This window comes from Acartia tonsa, unplaced genomic scaffold (genome assembly GCF_053477335.1).
Source record: "Acartia tonsa isolate MP-2025a unplaced genomic scaffold, ASM5347733v1 sca2, whole genome shotgun sequence".
In the NCBI taxonomy this organism is placed as follows: Eukaryota; Metazoa; Arthropoda; class Copepoda; order Calanoida; family Acartiidae; genus Acartia; species Acartia tonsa.
In genome coordinates, this window is record NW_027649596.1 from 279,603 (window position 1) to 303,367 (window position 23,765).

The window sequence follows — 23,765 nt, forward strand, 5'->3', positions numbered from 1 at the left end:
TATAAATGATTCTTTACATGAATGATTTTATTGTTTTTCAGTATATAGACCTATTAATTTGTTTATTTATCTTGTAGTGTAAATAAAATAATTGTCTAATGTAAATATATTATTTTCAGAATAATTTATGACAAAATAAAATGCACAGAGTATAGATATCAATAAGAAACAAGTTTTCTACTATTTTTGTTTACAAACACACAGGTTATTCACTTTTATATTACTAAAGGTTTTACCCCAAGAGGAAATAAAGAGGGCATATCTCTTAGGTAGAGTGACAACTCCCTTAATGGTGTTATTTTCTTTTTTGCGGCCAATGCTAAACTTTCCTGATTATTGTTTGCAAGATCTTTGAGTATATTTATATTTATAAAGAAAGGGCTGTAAATATTCGCCGGTAATAAAAATGTTAGATGCTTGTCAAGGAACTCAAAGCCTTTTTTTGTAAGGGGGTTGGGGGAGGGGGGGTATTTTATCATTATTTAGTTAATGGACGCATCTAAAAGTTTTACCCCTCGGGTAAGCTGTACCTTATTTATTAAAACCAAGGGCTTTTAACCATAGTGAGAGGTTAAGTGCTAGTTATGGGTTATAAAGGGTTTAGTTCCAAATATTATAGAGTGCTTTTTGGGTGTTGGGGGGGGGGGGGGACGGAGTTCCACTCCTTAACAAACTTACTTATAATATCCATTCAATTTAGATGACAATTTTTCATGTCACTTTTATTAATCTAAATCTTTTCTTGAACCTATTCAAGTTTCTCATTTATCTAAACAATAATTTGCCGCCAGAATTTTCTTTAAAATAACTCCACACCCTTTATAAAAAAACATTTGCTTGTCCAGTTTCTGATTGAAAAAGGGGAGGAGTTCGCCTTGAGTATCTTAATTAAGTAAATGGGCGGAGATTTTGTGAGGTTTTAATATTAAATAAGAGTTAACTATTGTTTTTATTTTAGATTGTTCATTGAATCAATGCCAGGAAGTTACTAACATTTCCAGGGAACAGAGAGAAATCCACAGAGGAATTTTGATTGTGGAATAAACTCATGATAGGTAATTTATTTTTTTATCATATTTTATGTGCAAAGCCTTTCTCCAATTTTGACCGTCTGTCCGTATTAAGTTCACATTTATTCTGTTTGAGCCGCTAAATTACATTCTTATTATATAATGACAAAATAACATATTTATATTTTGAAAATCTATATCATTTAATAATGCATAATAAAATAATAATTTATAAAATAAAATAACAACCTTTTAACAAAATTAATTGCTTGTCCAGTTTCTGATTAAAATTGGGAGGAGTCCGCGCATTGGGCATCATATTTGAGTTAATGGGCGGAGATTTATTTTAATATAACAAGAGTTAAATAATGTTTATGATTTAGGTTGACAAAAGTATCATTGTCAGTCAGCAACTAACTTTCACTGTGAATAGAGAGAAACCATTTTACAGATCTAATTTTTATTATAAGGTATTTATATCATTTCTATATTTATGGTCGACCCGTCCGTCCGTAACGGTCAGCTCTTTTCGTTAATTTCTACATGTTAAAATTGTCCTTACAATTTCAAACATTGTATGGGTATTCCTGTAGCGTAGCAACTGTATAAACATTACCAGAATGTCTGTACGTCCATTTAAAACATGTTGATTTTAATCTTTCTGATTATGTTGTATAATTATCCTATGCATCTGAATTTTGGAATACTGATTCCTAGGAAAACAAATTACAATATTATGAGCGAAGTATCTCTATAATCAAGTTTAAGCATCTATCTCAAACCCATTCTCTTATCATATGCTATTCAATACTGATTCTTAAAAGCGAAGCTTTTCTATAATTAGGACCAGTCCATGGTTTGCTCTTTTCATTTATATTGTCATTTTAGAATCATCTCTATAATCGAGTTCTTATCTTGTAATTATGCAGCTTTGTAACAATCTTAATTACAATTTTGTTTCGACTTATACACATGTATATTCTGCTTATACAGTTCTGACATTCTTAATGTGTTAATATTCGTCTGTCAATTTCCTAATATCACACCTACTCTATATATCACTTGATGAGTTGGTCTGTCTGTACTGCTCTGTTTCAAATTTTAATAAGAAATATGCCTTCAGCTTTTATCAAAGATAGATTGCAGATTTTTCCCAGAGAGAAAGAGTTGTTTATTACAATGGTCCCCAAAGTTTTATGATAACATTTGATTATTCGTTTGCTTAACAACTTTGGGGATACTAGTGAATTTGAATTGTTTGATTCATTAAGTAGAGTGTTCAATCGTTTAAATGTTAAACTAATTTTAATCTACGGAAGGGGTAATTATGTGCATTATCATAGGGAATGTACATCTATTGTGTGTGTGTGTGTGTGTGTGTGTGTGTGTAGCAATTGTTTTCTTAGTGTTTGGACCTAAGTAGTCATGGAGAAGGAGGAGACACTTTTGTATAGCCACTAGGGCCAGCTCAAGCTCCAAGCTCAAGTACATTATGACTTGACCCGCTGTCTCAAGGGATCTACTCGTTATTACCTCACCCTCGCCGAGTATGGCAGGTGTCCCAAATTAAGTCACCGTAATGAATGACGCTCTCAGCAGAGAAGCTTGGGATAAGGGTTGTACAGATGTTATGTACGTGACTATTAAGTATCCAAACAACTCAATAATCTCCCTTCATACACAACCAGGGGAAGCTGCGTGAATGTATAACGACTGAGAAATTCGAGTTTGCGACATGGGGACTTGAACTCGAACTCTCACCACCGTAACTCTATTTATTGGCCATTGTCCCTTTAGAAACCTGGATTTTTCTGCTAGTCTGGTGTTTTTCAGCTTGGCTTTTAAAGATATTGTCATCAATTTTTTTTTATAATAACAATTTATTTCCAGTTCCATGTTAATATATTATTTATATTTACCGCCCTAACATATATACTTAATCATATACGTCCTGGGATGGGGGTAAAGGGGTTATACTACAAACTTTGAAATCCCTCATTTTACTCCCCTGCCTCAAATATTAAATTCTAACTCCGCCCATTTATCATTTATTTAGAACAATTAAAGTAGGAGGAGTTGCTAATTATTATAAAAAATAATTATAAAAACTAAATCTGGTGAGAGGTGGCGGGGGGGGGGGGGTGGTTGGGTTATAAAACCATATCAACTTCTATACACAATTTATATAAATGCTGTCTCTCTATGTTTGCCAGCTTCACTGTTATCAATGTTTCAACCTTGTTTTTTTTCAGGGATATAAAGGAATAAGACAATGGCCGATAAATTGATGTACATCCTTAATGATGAAAAACAAAATTACCCGTTCTCAAGATTACAATTAGTGTCTAAACGTTTAAACATTCAACTTAATAAGCCAACCAATCAAAATCCATTAAAAGTCCTCAAAGTTGTTGAGCCAAATATTAAGAAAACTGATTAAAAAATTTTGGATACTATAGTAGTAAACAGCCCAACGTCCCCTCCCTCCCTATTTTTTATTACTTGATTTAAAGCTATCTTACATTTGCATCTGTATGTCTACAACAGTAGCTCTCATAAATTTAAGCCTGTCAGAATTGTTCTGATAATTTCTTTAATAATAAGTAAAGGATCTGTAAAATTGTTAGAGAAAGTCTTTTGTTCTTTTAAAATTATTATCTTTATTGACAACAACTTGGATATGACTTTTACAATCTGTATTACTTGTCAGTTTCAGTTTTACATGAATTTTGTGTTTATTTGAAAATATTAAAAAACAATATTATATGTTTTTATTAAAAAAATCATATTTCAGGATATTGAGACAGGATATACCAGCATGAATACCTGTGATATTTGTAATAAAAATTTTACACAGAAATCTTCTTTGGTTATTCATATGAGGGTTCATACGGGTGAGAAACCATTCTCATGTGACCAATGTGGAAAAGCATTTGCACGGAAAGATAAACTGATTATACACAAAAGGATCCACACTGGTGAGAAGCCCTACTCATGTGATCAATGTGAAAAGACTTTTGCACATAAAGATAAATTGACCCTTCATAAAAGGATCCATACTGGTGAGAAGCCATACTCATGTGATCAATGTCAAAAGACATTTTCTCAAATTAGTACTTTGACTGTACATAAAAGGATCCATACAGGTGAGAAGCCATTCTCATGTGATCAATGTGAAAAGACATTTAAATCTAGTGGGGAATTGACTGTCCATGAAAGGATCCATACAGGTGAGAAGCCATTCTCATGTGATCAATGTGAAAAGACATTTAAATCTAGTGGGGAATTGACTGTCCATGAAAGGATCCATAAAGGTGAGAAGCCATACTCATGTAAACTTTGTGACAAACATTATATCTCTAGTTCAGCGCTAGCATATCATAATAAATCCATGGGACATTTAGAAATGATGAAAACTTGTAATAATACAGATCAACCTTCTGTATCTATTAGTTCAATTAAATGTGAAGAAGTTTATATCAAGGAAGAAATTAAAGAAGAAGAAATATTTGATGAAGATCCTCTCTCTATCCAGATGAGAGCTGACTATATTAAAGAAAATATTAAACAAGAAATAGAAGATCCTCTTTCTTGTCAACAGAATTATGATGAAGATAGAATTGATACTATTGATATTGTTCATCATAAAATATAAACCTTTAATTGTCATTAGATACAAATGTTTATTTAGAGAGACAGGATTAATGCCAATTGCTCAGTTCAAATAAAAATCTAAATATCATTTTAATTGTTAAAAAGCAATTTTATTTGTATTTATCAAAGTCTATACAAAGTTGTTTAATCCTATCTGTATTTTGCTTACAACTTACTTTTTAACAATGATTTATTTTACTTAGATTTTTTGTGAATAATTTTGGTGTTTTTAACAATCATTAATTTATTGGTTTCTGTGTGAATAGAATATTTATTAAATGTAGATATATTATTTTCAGATAAATATTAATTATATATAAAAATGCATTAAGTATAGATAGCAATGTTATAAAGAAAACAAACAAGTTTCCTACCAATATTGTTTCTAAATACACAGGTTATTTATTTTTATACCCACTAAAAGCTCCACCTTATTCTCTTGGGGCTTCACCTTAATAGGATTTAAATTGTTGGTTCTAGAAAGGGGGAGGTATCTTTCGCAGAATTCCGTAAGGGTGTTAGTTTTAAGACTTTAAAATAGGAGAAGAACTCTATAATTCGGTAAAGTAGTTGCTTTAATTGGGTATAACGTAGATTTGTGAAAAAAACGGCGGCTGAACCGCCGCTCCCGCCAAAAAACTGCCGATTTTTTTCTCGTTTTCTCCCCAAACTAGCAAATTATGATTCATTTGAGACAAACTTTTATTCTATAAAATTTACACTATATTTTCTCCGGAAACTACTTTTTTTGTAGAGTTGGGACCTATTTTTGATACTAAAAAAAGTGTCCAGAGCCAAGAAAAGGTCAACATTATTAGAAAATAATAAGTTTGTCTTAAATGATGCAAATTTATGTAAGGGGGGGGGGGGAAGTTTTGACACTTTCGCTTACTCCGTGATTATTGGGCTAGGTATTAAAGTTAGACTATAGGTTATTTGGGATAAAAGTTTACTTTTGGTTAGTACTTCACGGATTTTTAATCATTTTTTGGATAACCCCACCCCCTAGCCCCCCGGGGCTCAAAATCCCCCTAAAAATGAACCTAACCTTAATTTTCTCAGGAACCATTTGACCAACAGAGATGATTTCTTAAACTTAAGTTTTTATGCTTACAAACTAACTTCTGATTTAGAAGTCACCCCCCTGCCACCAACCCCTAGCCCTCCGGGGCTCAAAAAAACCCTAAAAATGAACCTAACCTTAATTTTCTCAGGAACCATTTGACCAACAGAGATGATTTCTTAAACTTAAGCTTAATGCTTATAAACTAACTTCTAGTTTAGAAGTCACCCCCCTGCCGCCAACCCCTAGCCCTCCGGGGCTCAAAAAAACCCTAAAAATGAACCTAACCTTAATTTTCTCAGGAATCATTTGACCAACAGAGATGATTTTTTAAACTTAAGCTTTTATGCTTATAAACTAAGTTTAAGTTTAGAAATAGCCCCCCTGCCGCCAACCCCTTGCCCCCCGGGGCTCAAAAAAAAAAAAAAAAAATGAACCACTCTGGAGACAGGTAAAAATTAAAATTTCTTATTTGAAGAGTTAGAGGTACACTTATTAAACCAAATATGCTTCTTTTTGGATGTTATTGACATATCTGCTGAACCTGGAGGCCAATTCTAATTTTTTCAGCAGATATGTCAATAACATCCAAAAAGATGCATATTTGGTTTAATAAGTTTACCTCTAATTCTTCAAAAAAGAAATTTTAATTTTTACCTGTCTCCAGAGTGGACCTGGATGCCTGCAGCACCTGAACCTGGAGGCCGATTCTAATTTTTTCAGCAGATATGTCAATAACATCCAAAAAGATGCATATTTGGTTTAATAAGTGTACCTCTAAACCATCAAATAAGAAATTTAAACTTTTACCTGTCTCCTGAGTGGACCTGGAGGCCTGCAGCACCTGAACCTGGAGGCCGATTCTATTTTTTTCAGGAGATATGTCAATAACATCCAAAAATAAGCATATTTGGTCTAATAAGTGTACCTCTAACTCTACAAATAAGAAATTTAAATCAAGGTTAGGTTCATTTTTAGGGTTTTTTAGAGCCCCGGGGGGCTAGGGGTTGGTGGCAGGGGGCTGACTTGTAAACTAGAAGTTAGTTTATAGGCATAAAAGCTTAAGCTTAAGAAATCATCTCTGTTGGTCAAATGGTTCCTGAGAAAATTAAGGTTAGGTTCATTTTTAGGGGTTTTTTTGAGCCCCGGAGGGCTAGGGGTTGGCGGCAGTGGGGTGACTTCTAAACTAGAAGTTAGTTTATAAGCATAAAAGCTTAAGTTAAAGAAATCATCTCTGTTGGTCAAATGGTTGCTGAGAAAATTAAGGTTAGGTTCATTTTTAGAGTTTTTTTGAGCCCCGGAGGGCTAGGGGTTGGTGGCAGGGGGCTGACTTCTAAACTAGAAGTTAGTTTATAAGCATAAAAGCTTAAGTTTAAGAAATCATCTCTGTTGGTCAAATGGTTCCTGGGAAAATTAGGGTTAGGTTCATTTTTAGGGTTTTTTGAGCCCCGGAGGGCTAAGGGTTGGTGGCAGGGGGGTGACTTCTAAATCAGAAGTTAGTTTATAAGCATAAAAGCTTAAGTTTAATAAATCATCTCTTTTGGTCAAATGGTTCCTGAGAAAATTAAGGTTAGGTTCATTCTAGGGTTTTTTTGAGCCCCGGAGGGCTAGGGGTTGGTGGCAGGGGGGTGACTTCTAAACTAGAAGTTAGTTTATAAGCATAAAAGCTTAAGTTTAAAAAATCATCTCTGTTGGTCAAATGGTTCCTGAGAAAATTAAGGTTAGGTTCATTTTTAGGGTTTTTTGAGCCCCGGAGGGCTAGGGGTTGGCGGCAGGGGGGTGACTTCTAAACTAGAAGTTAGTTTATAAGCATAAAAGCTTAAGTTTAAGAAATCATCTCTGTTGGTCAAATGGTTCCTGAGAAAATTAAGGATGAGTTAACTTCCCATAAGAGAAACCATACAGCAGAGAAGCCTTACACTTGTGATACATGTAAAAAGGCTTTCTCGCGACAAGATGCATTAGCTAAACATAAGAGGATCCATACAGGAGAAAAACCATACTCTTGTGACACATGTGATAAGGCTTTCTCACGCCAAAGCAACTTAATTGTACATAAGAGGATCCACACTAGTGAGAAGCCATACTCTTGTGAATTATGTCAGAAATCTTTTTACACCAAATCAAACCTGACAACACATTATGAATCAGCAAAACATCTCAAAAAGATAGAATCTTCTAACAATAAAGTTCCACAATCTGCTTCTACCAGTTATGTTGATTGTGTTGAATCTGATATAAAACTAGAGATAAAAGAAGAAGAAAATCTTGATGAGGATCCTATATCTATAAAGATAGAGGCTGAGAGTTTGGAAGTAATTATAAAAGAGGAAATAAAGGAGGAAGAAGGAATTGAGAGTGAAGAATTTGTTTAAGTAGATAAACATAAAAATGTTTGATAAATGAATGAACCTAGTTTGCGAATTTGTTGTAAATGTCTTTTAACAAGTGCTTAATTATATTTGTATAAAGATTTGAAAATAGGTGTAAATAATGATAAAATCAGAATCCTTCAGAATCAGGTAGGTAGTATCATATATATTTTGTTTGCTTTATTGTTTAAACATAAATCTGTGTTGCCCTAACAGTTGGGGGCTACCTTGTACATATAACTAATTTACCCTAACCTAAAATTGAGGAATACTAATTGAGATAAAATTTTAAAAATTGAATATATTTCAACTAAATTGTATAGAAATTGTTTTTTTATACATTTTTTCTATCCTATTGAGCAAGGTCTGTCTACCATCTCTAATTTTTATTATTTCTCATTTTCTTATTTTCAATTAATCAGATCTTGTTATTAGAATTGTGTTACTTGTAAAATTATTATTATATTTATTTTCAGACTGAATATTAAATGAAATGAGACTCTGAGATTATATACAGAAAGAAAACACGAGTAATTTGAGTGTAGCAAAGTAAAGTAAGTTAGTTCTCTATATTACAAATATTATGTAGCAGAATCTTTAGAATATTAATATTAAAGATGTACGATGTCTATCTGTCTGTCATAAAATTGAATTAGTTGTCTGTAATCAAAATATTATTCAAACAGTTGGGGTTTGGGATGGTTGTTTCTACATAGTATGTATTTTAAATCAAAGCTGAAGATGGACATTTGATAAAACATGAAAAGTAGATCGGGTAATAATACTATAGTTATGTACATGTACATGTAAGTGGATAGAAGAGAAAGTTGGATAAAAATTTGATGTAAGAGGAGAATTTTCATAGAGTTCATCTGGAACATTTTTACCTAGATAGTGACGGACACACCTTACATATAGAGTAGCTATATTATATAAGATATGGTTGTGAGGAGATGAGTTCTCATTGAGTACTTTTAACAATTCATTGAAAGACGTAAGGACACACCTTAATTATAGAGTAGCTATTACAATAATCAGTATTGGAAATTATTCATAAAAAAATAAAAAAGATTGAAATTATAATATTTAATTCTACATAGATATTACATTAGATTTTATGGTATTATCCTCTTAGAAATTGAAAAAAATCGAGAGAAAAAAAATTTTAAGAGGATAACGCCGATTTTATTTATTCCAGGTGCAAGAACAATTAAATCTATTATGAACAAGTGTCAAATCTGCTGTAAGGAATTCTCTACAAAGGGTAGTTTAACAAGACATATGAGACTTCATACAGGAGAGAAGCTTTTCAAATGTGATACATGTGAAAAGGCTTTCTTGCAACAATGTCATTTAAATGACCATAAGAGGATTCATACAGGAGAGAAGCCTTACTCCTGTGATACATGTGGAAAGACCTTCTCACGACAAAGTGCATTAACTGAACATAAGAAGATACATACAGGAGTGAAGCCATACTCTTGCGATACATGTGGTAAAACTTTCCGTACAGATAAAGAGTTAACTGTACATAAGAGGAGTCATACAGGAGAGAAGCCATACTCCTGTGATACATGTGTAAAGACTTTCTCACGACAAAGTTTATTAACTGAACATAAGAGAATCCATACAGGAGAGGAGCCATACTCATGTGATACATGTCAAAAAGCTTTCTCTCATCAAAGTGCATTATATGTACATAAGAGGATTCATACAGGAGAGAAGTCATACTCTTGTAATACATGTGAAAGAACTTATAATGATAGTTCAAACCTGTTAAGACATAACAAATCCGCTGGACATCTCAAGAAGTTAGAATCTTATAAGAATTCAGTTCCACCTTCTGCTTCTACCAGTTTTGTTGATTGTGGTGAAGCTGATGTTAAACTAGAGATAAAAGAAGAAGAAACTCTTGATGAGGATCCTCTATCTATCAACATGGAGGCTAAGAATGTTGAAGAAACATAAAACAGGAAATAGAAGATGAAAGTCAGGATAAAGATTCTCTTTCTTGTGAACAGAATTTTAACGAGGATAGAATATCAACTGTTGATATTGTGGAATATAAAATTGAACTGTAATTCAACCTCTTTGTAAATATTTATTAGTTTATGGTAAATACTAGCGGCTACCCCCTAGAGGCCTCTAGGGACACTTGAGGAAAGGGAGTCAAATTTGATAACCTATGATCTTGACCTATGAGAAGCAACCCTGTTAAGGAGAACCCGATCGGTCCAGCGGTTAGCGAGATCCTTCAGTACAGATAGACATACACACATCCTGTTACAAGGATAAATCATAAAATTGAGATGATAGTATATATGAAGGGAGTTAGGATTATTGTGTTGATCCCATGATTCTAATTAATCCAAGTTTAATAGAAACTTGGATATCAAGTTGACGGTAATCCTTTTTCTCTTTCTCAGATGTATGTTTGACTTTGTAAATATTTTTGATTAATCTTATTTCAACTAAATCATGTTCGTTGTATTGATTGTAGTATAACATAAGGTGCAGAATTTTTATACTATAAATAAACAATTTAAAAAATTTAAAACTTTTCATCCCTGATATTTACAAGCATCAAAAGTTAGAATTATACTTATGCAATTTTTTTTCATCTCTAAATTATATCAAACTTTTCACATATTTCTTATTATTATTTTATATTCACTTAGATCCGATGATAAGACTTGTATTACTTGTAATAATAATTATATTTATTTTCAGACAAAATATAAAATGAAATAAGACTGAAGTTAATAGAACTGAAAGTGAAAGAAAACTTAAGTAAGTAAATACCTGTCTGTCCTTATAAAAAGACTTTGCCTACCACTGAAATGAAGGAATCTTGATATAAGTCGAGGCATAGTTTTATTTTACTTCCTATTGGAGCATAGTTCAAACCTATAAAGGGAAATGTCCTATTCTTTCATTTAAAATAATTATGATTTCCCTCAAAGTGCCCAGTGAAGCTCAGAACTCTCCCCCCCCCCCCCATCTATATTGGTTAGAATTCTTTCGTGTTTTCGTGTTTACTTAAGATCAGGTGAAGTTAGAATATATTGCAGCACTAGTACACAACAGGTATAGGTTTGTTTGTTTGTTTAGCCCATTTCTACTCATCCATTATCGTCGTTGTCACGTGTGGCCAGGTTCAGAAATCTGGCAGCTTCCATTGGTCGGTTCCACAGATCATGGACAGTGAGGTCGGTCCTGTTATTTGGGCAATCAAACAGGTGTGTCGTTGAGTGTGAAGGGTGTAAACAGAGTGGGCATTTGTCCTGTATAGTTGGATTGATCCGGGACTTGTAACTGTACAGGTAGTTGCTGTATCCAGAGCGCAGCTGGGCTAATGTGGCTCTGGTGCATCTGGGGAGCTCCTTTTCAGATGCATGGATGGGTGGGGGTATACTGTTTAGGACTTTATTAGGCAGCATTTCATTAATTGATTGTTGGACAGACTTGGTGTGAATTAGTTTGAGCTTCCCTTTATACTCTTCCTCAGGGATATCAAGCCGGGACATCTGCCTGATTTCAGGTCCAAATCTGGAGGACAGAGTCTGCTTCATCTGACGGGGAGGGGGGGGAGCAGAGAGGTCGACTTTGTTAGGGTGGCTCGGTTTCTGTGTTGCCAGCAGAAATTGCTTACTAAGCATCTCACAATGTGCTTGGACCTTCATGACTTTTGTTTCAGAATGTAGATGGTCAATATTGGTCATTTTATGGCAGCCAGTGGCAGCTCTAAGAGCGGCATTTTGAGCTGTTTGAAGGCCTTGCCAGGATGTCTTGCTTAGTGAGGGTGTCCAGATATGGCAGCAGTAGTTCAGTTGGGATACACCAATAGCTTTATATGTATTAACTATTACTTCCTTTTCTTTGCCCCAGTCCGAGCCAGTCAGGGCTTTAAGGATGTTCGTCTTGGACTGGACTTTGGTTTTAAGGTCAGAGGCATGCTGCTTGAAAGAAAGTAGGTTATCAAATGTGATCCCTAGGAACTTTGGTTTCTTGACTGTTGGTACCTGTTCTCCGTTAATCTGAACATCTAGATCTAAGTTACACTCATTTGAAGATGTTGTAAAAAGTGTAGCTGAAGATTTTGACGGGGAAATCTCAAGGTTCCTGTTTTTAAACCAGATGTTCAGGGTTGCCAAGTATTGATTTATTTCCTCGACAACCGGTTCTATCTTGGGGCCGGAATTCAGGATGTTGGAATCGCCTGCATATGTTTCTAGTCTGATGTTTCCAGGGGGGGAGGGCATAGATGACATATATAAATTAAACAACATGGGGGAGAGAACTCCACCCTGGGGTACCCCTTGTTTAACTTTCCTGTATGAAGAAGTTGAATTTCTAAATACAACGTAGGTTTGTCTGCCTCTCAGGTATGCACATAAAAACCATTTTATGTAATCATTTAGGTTCAGATGTTTAATGTCGTCCAGTAGGATGTTGTGGTCCACCGTGTCAAATGCACGTGACAGGTCAATGGCAACACTTACGGTTCTATGGACAGGTTTTTTCCTGTTTAGGCCTCTGTTAATGTGGTCCAGAATACTCTGGAGGGCTGTACCAGTAGAGCGACCTTTTCGGAAACCATGCTGGTGATCTGCTAATTCTACTGCCTCAGTGACAGCAGGAAGAATGAGGGCTTCCAGGATTTTAATTGCTGGAGACAGTAAGGATACTGGCCGGTAGCTGGAGCCTTTATCAGCAGGTTTACCAGGTTTAAGCAAAGAGATGATCTTACTCGTCTTCCAGATGTTGGGAATGACGGATGTTTCCATGCATATGTTAAAGATGTTGGTAAGGTAATTGATGGCGTTTGGACCAATGTTCTTTTACATAATCGGGGACAGGCCATCAGGTCCTATGGCTCTGGAACTCTTGGACTTTTTGATGGCTTCTAACGTCTGGGCAGGTGTAAATGTAACCTTAGAGTCTTTAGGTTTACATTTCAGCTTTCGGAGGGTGCCTCTGAGAGCTTTGACCAGTTTCTTGTCTGAGGAGGGGGTGTATTGAGCGTTAAATTTGTTTGCAATAGATTTAGCATCAGTTGTACATTTATCGTTAAAACAAATACCTTGGTTGTCAGGCTGGACTGGGTTGTTATTTAAGCTCTTTATTGTCTTCCAGAGCTTCTTGGATCCTGCTTGACAGCTGTTGATGTGTTCCTTCCATTTCTGTTTCCGATGTTCACGGATTGTTTTTGTGATGTTGTTGTTGATTTCAGGAAGTCTTGGGTCATCAGGATTGTTTTTTCTGATGTTGTCTCTATCATCCATGAGTTTAGCAGTTTCAGTGGGGAAGGCGTTGAAGATTTTGGGGATCCTGCCTGCAGGTATGTACTTTTTGGCAGCATTTTGTAGGGTGTGACGGAAAAAGACCTCAGCTTTGTGAACACTTTTGATTTTTCTTGATTTTTTAAATTTATCTTCAACATATTTTTGAAATTTTACACGGGGGGGGTTGTGATCTTGGGGGGGGGGGGGTTGTTCGTTGGTGTTAGGTGTTTACAGCATGGTCCAAACCAGGTTTTAAATTTGCGTCGTTCTTTAGATGTTTTCAGTTGGGAACATTTAATGTGGATCCATTGTAAACAGTTGGTACATTGAACAGAAGTTGTAGATAGAATTTTTGAACAGATAACACAGTGCCAGATTTTGGGGCCTGGATTTTGTTCAATGCCAGCTCTAAGCAGAAGAAGCCGAATAAGGCCAGCTGGAGTTGCCTTATTCTTTGTCAAACATGTTAAAAACTCGATTCAGCTGAGGGATATTCCTCTTTGTCGTAGATATTAAAAAAAACCGATGGAAGCATTTGTGACGTAGATGGTGATGGTGACGATGTAGGTAAGGTAGATGGGAGATTGTAAGTGTTTGCTCTTGGCTTCTTCTGCTGCTGCTGATGGTGTTGCTGCTGCTGTTGAAGGTAGATCCGCGGCGTAGACGCGGCAAACATATGATCCCACAAACAGGTATAGGTCTTGCATGGTAGGGACCCAGGACAGGAGGGGCTTCAAGAAAAAATTCCCTAATTTTAACTTATTTTATTTGTTAAAAAGAAGGGTTTGGGGTTGCCTATACTCGTTAGGCACATTAAGGAAATGCACTAAAATGAGAAATAATGTTGTTGGTGAAACGTTATCCTATCCCCCCCCCCCCCCTCCCCCACAACAACACAAATTTCCTTGAGCACAACATAGTCAAAGATAAAATAAAATAGGCAAAGCATAATTATTTTCTATTCAGAATATACACTAAAATAACAAATGCTTGGAATTATAATTTCCAATTCTACACAAGTATTACATTGTTTTCTATTTATTCCAGGTGCAAGAACAGTTAAGAAACCATCATGAACTGTCATGTCTGTAGCAAGGAATTCTCTTACAAGAGCCATTTAACAGCACATATGAGAATTCATACAGGAGAGAAGCCATTTAAATGTAATTTATGCAATAAATCATTTATTCATAATGGTAGTTTAACATTACACATGAGAATCCATACAGGTGAAAAGCCATTCACATGTGATACATGTGAAAAGGCTTTCTCAACGTCAAGTAATTTAATTGTACATAAACGTATCCACACAGGAGAAATGCCTTACTTTTGTGATACATGTGAAAAGTCTTTCTCAAGACAAAGTTATTTAATTGAACATAAAAGGATCCATACTGGGCAGAAGCCATTCAAATGTGACACATGTGAGAAGGCATTCTCACAACAAAGTTCATTAGCTGAACATAAGAGAATCCATACAGGAGAGAAGCCATACTCTTGTGAATTATGCCTAAAATCTTTTTCCTTTAGTTCAAGCTTAACAAATCATTATAAATCCGCTGGACATCTCAAGAAGTTAGAATCTACTAAGAATACAGATTCACTTTCTGCTTCTACCAGTTTTGTTGATTGTGGCAAAGCTAATATTAAACTAGAGATAAAAGAAGAAGAAACTCTTGATGAGGATCCTCTCTTTATCAATATGGAGGCTGAGAATATTGAAGAAACTATAAAACAGGAAATAGAAGAAGAAGAAAGTCAGGATAATAATTCTCTTTCTTGTGATCAGAGTTCTGTTGAGAAATATATATAAAGACTATTGACATTGTGAAAGATTAAATTGAATATGCTTAACTCTAAGATAATAATATTTTTATCTAAAAAAAAGAAAGCTCAATTTTCAGTACCTAAATTAAATAGCTGTATATAAAAAGATGATATTACCTACCTACTAACTTATTTTTTACTTTGTTATGTAAACAAGAACTTTTTTCATTCTATTTCTTCTACATTTTTAAATTGATTTGATAAGAATTTTAAAGTTATTTCTCTGTGTAAATCTGTAATTCTTGTTTGTTTTCTTTACATATCATTTTTTATTTCTTGATTATTATTTATTTTCAGAACATGAAAATGAAATTTAATACCATGGAATAATAAGAATATCACAAATAAAAACAGGTATTTGGACACTCTTAAGTTAATGGGTTAGAAATTGGCTAAATGTTTATTTATAGTCTATGGAAGGTTTTAGGCTATTTTATATTTTATATACCTATAGAACAACACCTTAAAGTAAAAAATAGATTTTATAAAATTGTGTCGTCATTATCTAACTAAAATACAAGCTATTTATAATTAGAGTCTGTCCGACCGTCCATCCCAAACAGTTACCTCTTTTTTTAAATTTAAATAAGTTAGAATTTTACTATCGATTTCAAATTTTGCATGGTGATTCCTGGTACGATTTAGAAAGCGTAGCAACTCTATAATTGTTACCAAAATGTACTCCATTTCAAACATGTTGATTTTCAAATTTTTTTAACAACAAATTTGTATGTTATATAATTATCCGATTGGATTTTTAGAATACTGATTAATGTTCGTTTGTCCTTCCATTTCAGAGCTTTGCTTTCATGGATGTTGTCATCCTTTTTATAATTTTTCTTTATAAATTTATGTACCTTACCTCGAAAATTTATGTAAGGGTATCTTGTTTTAATTTAATATCAATATTTTATATGGAAAGCAAATCTACAATTTTGCTATCTGTCAGTTTATACACATAAAAATCAGGGATCTAAAAGGATAAGACAATGTCTGATAAATTAATGTACATGTATAAAATTAATACACAAAATTACTCCTTCTGTAGATATAAATTTTTGGTTGAAACGTTTGGATACTGGACTTAATATATCCACCAATCAGAATGCATTTATGGTCCCCAAAGTTGATGGTCAAACGAAAAATAAAACGTAATTATAAAACCGTTGGGGACTAGTGTAATAATCAGCTCAATGTCTCCTCCCTCCCTGAATTTGCCGCCATTATCTTTATCTAAAATAACACCATATCATAGTTAAGTAAATGGGCGGAGATTTAGTTAATTTTAATGAATATAACTATTTTTTATGATTTAGGTTTATAATTGAATCAACGTCAGTCAGTAACTAACTTTCAAAGTGAACAGAGAGAAATCTATTAATATACAGATCTACTTGATATAATAAGGTATTTATAGTCTTTTGTTCTTTACTACAGAAATAGTTGTATGATGTATGTTTAAAATGCTTAAATTCCGTAAAGGTGAAAGTTTTAAGGCTTAAAAACAGTAGTAGAACGATAATGTTCACTAAAAATGTGTATTCCTTATTAAATAGAACCATAGACAAAAAAAATTATATATTTATATTTAGTGAATATTACCATTTCTTCCCTTTATAAGTTTAGATGCCCCCCTCTATTCACTTACTATTCTGATCTATATGAAACTCTGCAATAGTTAAACTATTATAAAAAATTGCAAAAAATATATTCCGGCTTTTAACTGTGAATTTCTCGACTGCTATTCAAGTTAGACTGTTGATTTTTTGTTTGTAAAGATTCCCTATTCCAATAAGCATCAAATATCTAATTTACATGGTCTCTATGTAATGCTCTGAATTATATTAAATTTCAAGAAGATATTTAATATAAATTTATGGCGGATTTCAATGAGCAACAAATATTAAATTTACATGGTCCGTTGTCTGTAGGTAATACTCTGAGGTTTATTAAATTTCTAGAAGAAAAAGGGGGAGGTAGGTTGTGGTAAAAGTAAAATTCCATAAAGGTGTGAGTTTTAAGGCTAAAAAGAGCAGTAGAACGATAATATTCACTAAATATAAATATCTAAAAACTTTTGTCTATGGTTCTATTCAATATGGAATACACATATTTAGTGAATATTATCGCGTCACTACTGTTTTTAAGCCTTAAAACTCACACCTTTACGGAATTTTAGCACAATCTACCTCCCCCTTTATTGCGGATTTTTTGTGGCGATAAATAATCTATCTTAAAATCACTTTCTTATCTATAATTTAGTCATATTAGAATTGTCCTATCGATTTCAAACTTTTCATGGTGATACCTTAGTAGTTAGGTACAATTTACAAAGTGTCCAAACGTCCATTTTAAACATGTTAATTTTTAACCTTTCTGACAAAAACTTTTTTATGTGTTATAATTATCCTATTTATCTGTTTTTTTTAATACTGATTCCTGTTACAACAAAGTACAATATTTTTAGGAAGTGTCTCTAAAATCAATTTCTTAACTTGTAATTATACAGCTTTGCAACAAATTTACTTACAATTTTATTTTGACTTATACATTTATATTCTGCTTATTCAGTTCTGACATTCTTAATGTGTTAATGTTCATTTGTTCTACCATTTCAGAGCTTCGCCGTTATGAATGTTATCATCCTTATTCTGTAAATGATTTGCCGACCATTTCTGAATATCGCACCTACTCTATATATCACTTGATGTGTTGGTTTGTCTCTACTGCTCTGATTCAAATTTTTATTCCTTTCTTTTATAAAAAAAATATTTCCAGTTCTATGTATTTACCGCCCTAACTCATATACGTCCTGGGATGGGGGTAAAGGGGTGCTTACCCCAGACTTTGAAATCCCCCATTTTACTCCCATTTCTCATTAATTAAAGTAGGAGGAGTTGCTAAATATTATTTAATTATAAAAACTAAATATGTGTGGGTTATAAAACTATATCAACCCCTGTACACAAATATAAATGCTGTAAATTCCATGTTTGTCAGATTTGCTTTTTACAAATGTTGTCATCCTTGTTTATTACTTTCTTTCTGCAATTTTAAAAGCGAAGCTTTCTTACATTTGTCTGTACGTCTATAACAGTAGCTCTTATCGTAATTTAGGCAAATCATAATTGTTCTTCCTTTAACAATAAGGTACAACAAAGAAAGTAAGAGTATCTGTAAAATTGTTACTAAAAGGTTGTTTTTTCTTTTTAAATATTTAGCTTTATTGACAACAACTTGGATATGACTTTTTTTATTTTATTGCTTTGCTTTTATGGAAATTGTTATCCTAGTTGGAAAACAATATTATATGTTTTATTAATAAAAATGATATTACAGGAGATTGAGAGAGGATATACCAGCATGAATACCTGTGATATTTGTAACAAGAATTTTACATGCAAATCTCACTTGATTGTTCATATGAGGGTTCATACGGGAGAGAAGCCATTCTCATGTGGTCAATGTGGAAAGTCTTTCTCTGAGAATGGTGTTTTGAATAAACACAAACGAACCCACACTGGCGAGAAACCTTACTCATCTGATAAGCCATACTCATGTGATCAATGTAATAAGACATTTACTACTGGTAGTAATTTGACTAAGCACAAGAAGATCCATACAGGAGAGAAACCATTCTCATGTGATCAATGTGGAAAGTCGTTCTCTGATAAAAGTCATTTGATCCAACATGAAAGGATCCATACAGGAGCAAAGCCATACTCATGTGATCAATGTGAAAAGACATTCAAACAAAGTAGTGGATTGGCTTACCACAAAAGAGTTCATACTGGTGAGAAGCCATACTCATGTGATCAATGTGATAAGACATTTACTACTGGTAGTTATTTGACTACGCACAAGAGGATCCATACAGGAGAGAAACCATTTTCATGTGATCAATGTGAAAAGACCTTCTCTGATAATAGTTCTTTTATTAGACACAAAAGAGTCCACACAGATGAGAAGCCTTTCTCATGTGAACAATGTATAAAGACCTTTATAACTGGTAGTCACTTGACTTACCACAAAAGGATCCATACAGGTGAGAAACCATACTCATGTGATCAATGTGAAAATTATTTTTCAAACAAAAGTTCTTTGACCTCTCACAAAAGAATCCATACAGGTGAGAAGCCATATTCATGTGATCAATGTGGAAAGACATTTTCTCAAACTAGCCATTTGACTCAGCACAAAAGGGCCCATTCGGGTGAGAAGCCATACTCATGTAAACTTTGTGACAAACATTATGCCTATAGTTCCTTGTTATCAACCCATAATAAATCCCCTGGACATTTAGAAATGATGAAAAGCTGTAATAATACAGTTCAACCTTCTGTATCTATTAGTTTAATTGAATGTGAAGAAGTTTATATCAAGGAAGAAATTAAAGAAGAAGAAATATTTGATGAAGATCCTCTCTCTATCCAGAATATTGAAGAAAATATTAAACAAGAAATAGAAGATCCTCTTTCTTGTGAACAGAATTATGATGAAGATAGAATTGATGATATTGATATTGCTCATCATAAGATATAAATATAAAGATTTAATTGTCATAGTATACAAATGTTTATTTAAAGAGACAGGATTAATGCCAATTGCTCAGTTTAAATAAAAATCTAAATATCATTTTAATTGTTAAAAAGCAATTTTATTTGTAATTTTTTTTTTCATTTATCAAAGTCTATACAAAGTTGTTTAATCCTATCTGTATTTTGCTTACAACTTACTTTTTACCAATGATTCATTTTACTTTAATTTTCTGTGAATAATTTTGGTGTTTTTAAGCATAATGACAATCATTAATTTATTGGTTTCTGTGTGAATATAATATTTATCAAATGTAAATATATTATTTTCAGATAAATATTAATAATATATAAAAATGCACCAAGTATAAATAGCAATGTTATAAAGAAAACAAGTTTCCTATCAATATTGTTTCTAAATGCACAGGTTATTTATTTTTATTCATACATAAGGCTCCACATTATTCTCTAAGGGATCCAACTTAATATAATTTACATGGCTGGTTCAGGTTCTAGAAATATGATTCCTCCTCGAGATCCAGCGCCGCTGGTACGTCCAGCGATGACTCTTTCTCCTTGTTCTTGTTTAGGATAATTCATTGTTAAAACGTTGTATGAGATTTAGAAATTTTAATCAGAGACAATTAAACCCTTTAATCTCGGTGTAGAGGGGAAAAGACATAGGAGAAAGATAGAAATTTGGTAGAAGAAAAGACAAGAGTTCTACACCTTATTGTTTTGCTAAGCCGTAAGCCCCCGTGCCAACTTCAAGGCTTGGTGTATCTATGACCCCCTCTTAACCTAACTTAAGTATGTAGGTAGGATAGATTAGGTCTTTATTTGTTCTAAGTTTTTTTCATAAGGATAAAGAATAATTTCCCGCCAGATTAAATTTCTAATTAGGTATTAGTAGGAGGAGTCCGCGCTGAGCATCATTATTAAGTAAATGGGCGGAGATTTTGTTTAGCTTTATTTTATATAAAACAAGAATAAACTATTGTTTATGTTTTAGGTTAATAATAGAATCAATGTTAGTCAGCAACTAACATTCACAGTGAACAGAGAGAAATCCATTATACAGATCTACGTTATATTATAAGGTATTTTTTGTTCTTCACTACAGAAATAGTTAGGCTAAGAATTGTTATTTGATCAATAAATGTAAATGTTAAGATGTATAACTGGTAATTTTCTGGTTCAAGTGTTGGGGACATATTTAATCTGATAGCAAATGTCTATTTCCTCTTTTATAGCGACTTAGCTGTGTTATTATTCCCGATGCTATTAAAAGACTTTTTGAAAGTCGCAATAGGGTCGCCACCCTATGAACATTGAACATACAGTTATTTAACCCCTTTTTTTATTATTCTGATTTATATGAAACTAGTTAAACTATTATTTCTGATTAAAAGTGGGAGGAGTCCGCGCATTGAGCATCATATTTAAGTAAATGGGTGGAGATTTTGTGCAGTTTTATTTATAAAGCAACACTATTGTTTATGATTTAGGTTGATGATTGAATCAAAATCAGTCAGCAACTAACAATCAAAGAAAACAGAGAGAAATCCATTATACATATCTACTTTATATTATAAGGTATTTATATAATTTTTAAATGCGAAGTTTTTTCTATATTTATGATCGACCCGTCCGTCCGTAACAGTCAGCTCTTTTCGTTAATTTGGACATGTTAGAATTGACCTATAATTTTCAAACTTTGCATGATGATTCCTATAACAGTTAGGTACAGTTTAGAAAGCTTAGCAACTCTATAATAGTTTCCAGAATGTCCGTACGTTTAGTTAAGTTGTGTTGAATTTTAACTTTTTTAACAACTAATTTTTTATGTGTTATAATTATCCTATTGATCTGATTTTTGGAATACTTATTCCTATTACAACAAGGTACAATGTTTTAAGGAAGCATCTCTATGATCAAGGTCTAAAAATGTAAGAATATCTTTAAAACAGTATCCTATAATTCTTAACAAATTTACTTATAATATTTTTTTAGACTTAAACATTTATATTTTAGTTATTCAATTCGTTTGTCCTATTGTTCCAGAGCTTCGCTTTTATGAATGTTGTCATCCTTATTTTGTAAATAATTTGCTGGCCATTTTCGAATATCGCACCTACTCTATTATATATCAATTGATGTGTTGGTCTGTATGTACTGCTATGATTCAAATTTTTATAAGAAATGTACATCTTCTCATCTTTTATCAAAGATAGATTGCAAATTTTTATAATAACCTTTTCTTATTTGTTTGCTTATTTATTTCCAGTTTTATGTGAATGTATTATTTTTATTTACCGCACTAACTCATATACGTCCTGGGATGGGGGTAAAGGGGCCGGGTGCTTACCCCAAACTTTAAAAATATTAGATTCTAACTCCGCCCATTTTTCATTGATTTTTTAGAACAATAGTAGTAGGAGGAGTTGTTTAATATTATAAACATCAATTATAAAAACTAAAACTAGGGGGCGGGGTTGGTTGGGTTAAAAACCATATTAACTTCTGTACACAATTTATATAAATGCTGTCACTCCATGTTTGTCAGCTTCATTTTTATTAATGTTGTCATCCTTGTTTATTACTTTCTTTTTACAATTTTTAATAGCAAACCTTTCTTACATATGTCTGTACATAAAATTATTTAGCTTGAATATAATTTTTATAATTTTCATTGCTTGTCTGCCAGGCTGTTTTTTCTTGCTTTGCTTCTATGGAAGTTGTCATCCTTGTTTCAGTTTGAACCTGAATGCTGTGTTTATTTGAAAATATCGGAAAACCAATTTTGTGTTTTTATTAACAAAACTAATATTTCAGGAGATTGAGAGAGGAAATACCAGCATGATTACATGTGATATTTGTGACAAGAATTTTAAACGGAGACATAACTTGGTAGTTCATAGGAGGGTTCATACTGGAGAGAAACCATATTCATGTGATCAATGTGAAAAGACATTTGCACGGAAAGATAAGTTGATCCTTCATGAAAGAATCCATTCAGGAGCGAGACCATATTCATGTGACCAATGTGGAAAGACATTTTATCAGAATGGTGATTTGACTAAACACAAACGGATCCATACAGGTGAAAAGCCATACTCATGTGATCAATGTGAAAAGACATTTTCTGAAAATAGTCATCTGACTAAGCACAATAGAATCCATACAGGAGAGAAACTATTCCCATGTGATCAATGTGAAAAGTCTTTCTCTAATATTAGTGAATTGACTAGACATAAAAGGATCCATACAGGTGACAAACCATACTCATGTGATGAATGTGGAAAATCATTTTCTCAGATTGGTAGTTTGACAAGACATAAAAGGATCCATACAGGTGAGAAGCCATTCATGTGATCAATGTGGAAAAGCATTTACAGAGAAAATTAAATTGACCCTTCATGAAAAGCTCCATACTGGTGAGAAGCCATTCTCATGCAAACTTTGTGATAAACATTATACCTCCAGCTCACATTTAAAAACACACAATGCAACCCCAAACCATTTAGAAATGATGAAAAGCTGTAATAATACAGTTCCACATTCTGTATCTATTAGTTTAATTAAATGTGAAGAAGTTTATATCAAGGAAGAAATTAAAGAACAAGAAATATTTGAAGATGATCCTCTCTCTATCCAGATGAGAACTGACAATATTGATCCTCTCTCTATTTGAATGTAAATGAATTAGAGTGTTGTAAATAATTTTTTCAGAGAATTTCTTCCTGACAACATATTTTATTATCCATGTAAAAAAATATCCGTAACATCTCTACTTTATCATATAACTAAAAGCATCGCCCCTTGCTTATAAGGATTTAAAGATTCTTTTTGTTCTTAGTTTAATAAAACTTTCTAAATTAGTGAACTGTTTGTCCAGCCGTTTATGAAATAGTATTGAACATGCATACATACATAAAGAAAGACATTGTATTGGTTTACAATATAAGATTTGTATTAGAATTCATTTATTGATAATGACAAATATTTTGTTTTTATTT

At 33.0% G+C, this 23,765-nt stretch overlaps 1 protein-coding gene and 1 pseudogene across 2 annotated transcripts; both read left to right on the forward strand.

Moving 5' to 3' along the window:
• Window positions 1–117: 117 nt before the first annotated feature.
• LOC145310513 (uncharacterized) lies at window positions 118–23,763 on the forward strand (annotated as a pseudogene). The gene is made up of 5 exons (XR_013876568.1): window positions 118–204; window positions 959–1,055; window positions 1,394–1,480; window positions 18,551–19,735; window positions 22,582–23,763. The product of XR_013876568.1 is annotated as an uncharacterized LOC145310513 (transcript).
• Window positions 8,574–15,450, forward strand: LOC145310512 (uncharacterized). Its single transcript, XM_080150458.1, has 8 exons — window positions 8,574–8,653; window positions 9,298–10,052; window positions 11,211–11,308; window positions 12,149–12,253; window positions 12,521–12,583; window positions 13,333–13,440; window positions 13,961–14,076; window positions 14,449–15,450. The coding sequence occupies exons 2-8, from the start codon at window positions 9,321–9,323 to the stop codon at window positions 15,195–15,197; spliced, it is 1,971 nt and encodes a 656-aa protein (XP_080006584.1). The 5' UTR covers window positions 8,574–8,653; window positions 9,298–9,320; the 3' UTR covers window positions 15,198–15,450.
• Window positions 23,764–23,765: the final 2 nt, after the last annotated feature.

What these genes read in the sequence shown, in the direction of transcription:
- LOC145310512 (XM_080150458.1), top strand. Translation starts at nt 9,321, where the DNA reads ATGAACAAGTGTCAAATCTGCTGTAAGGAATTCTCTACAAAGGGTAGT. An exon ending in GTGTCAAATGCACGTGACAG is followed by an intron (nt 12,584 to 13,332) that starts GTCAATGGCAAC and finishes TGTTGATTTCAG; the next exon opens with GAAGTCTTGGGTCATCAGGA. An exon ending in TTTGGGGATCCTGCCTGCAG is followed by an intron (nt 13,441 to 13,960) that starts GTATGTACTTTT and finishes TAGGTAAGGTAG; the next exon opens with ATGGGAGATTGTAAGTGTTT.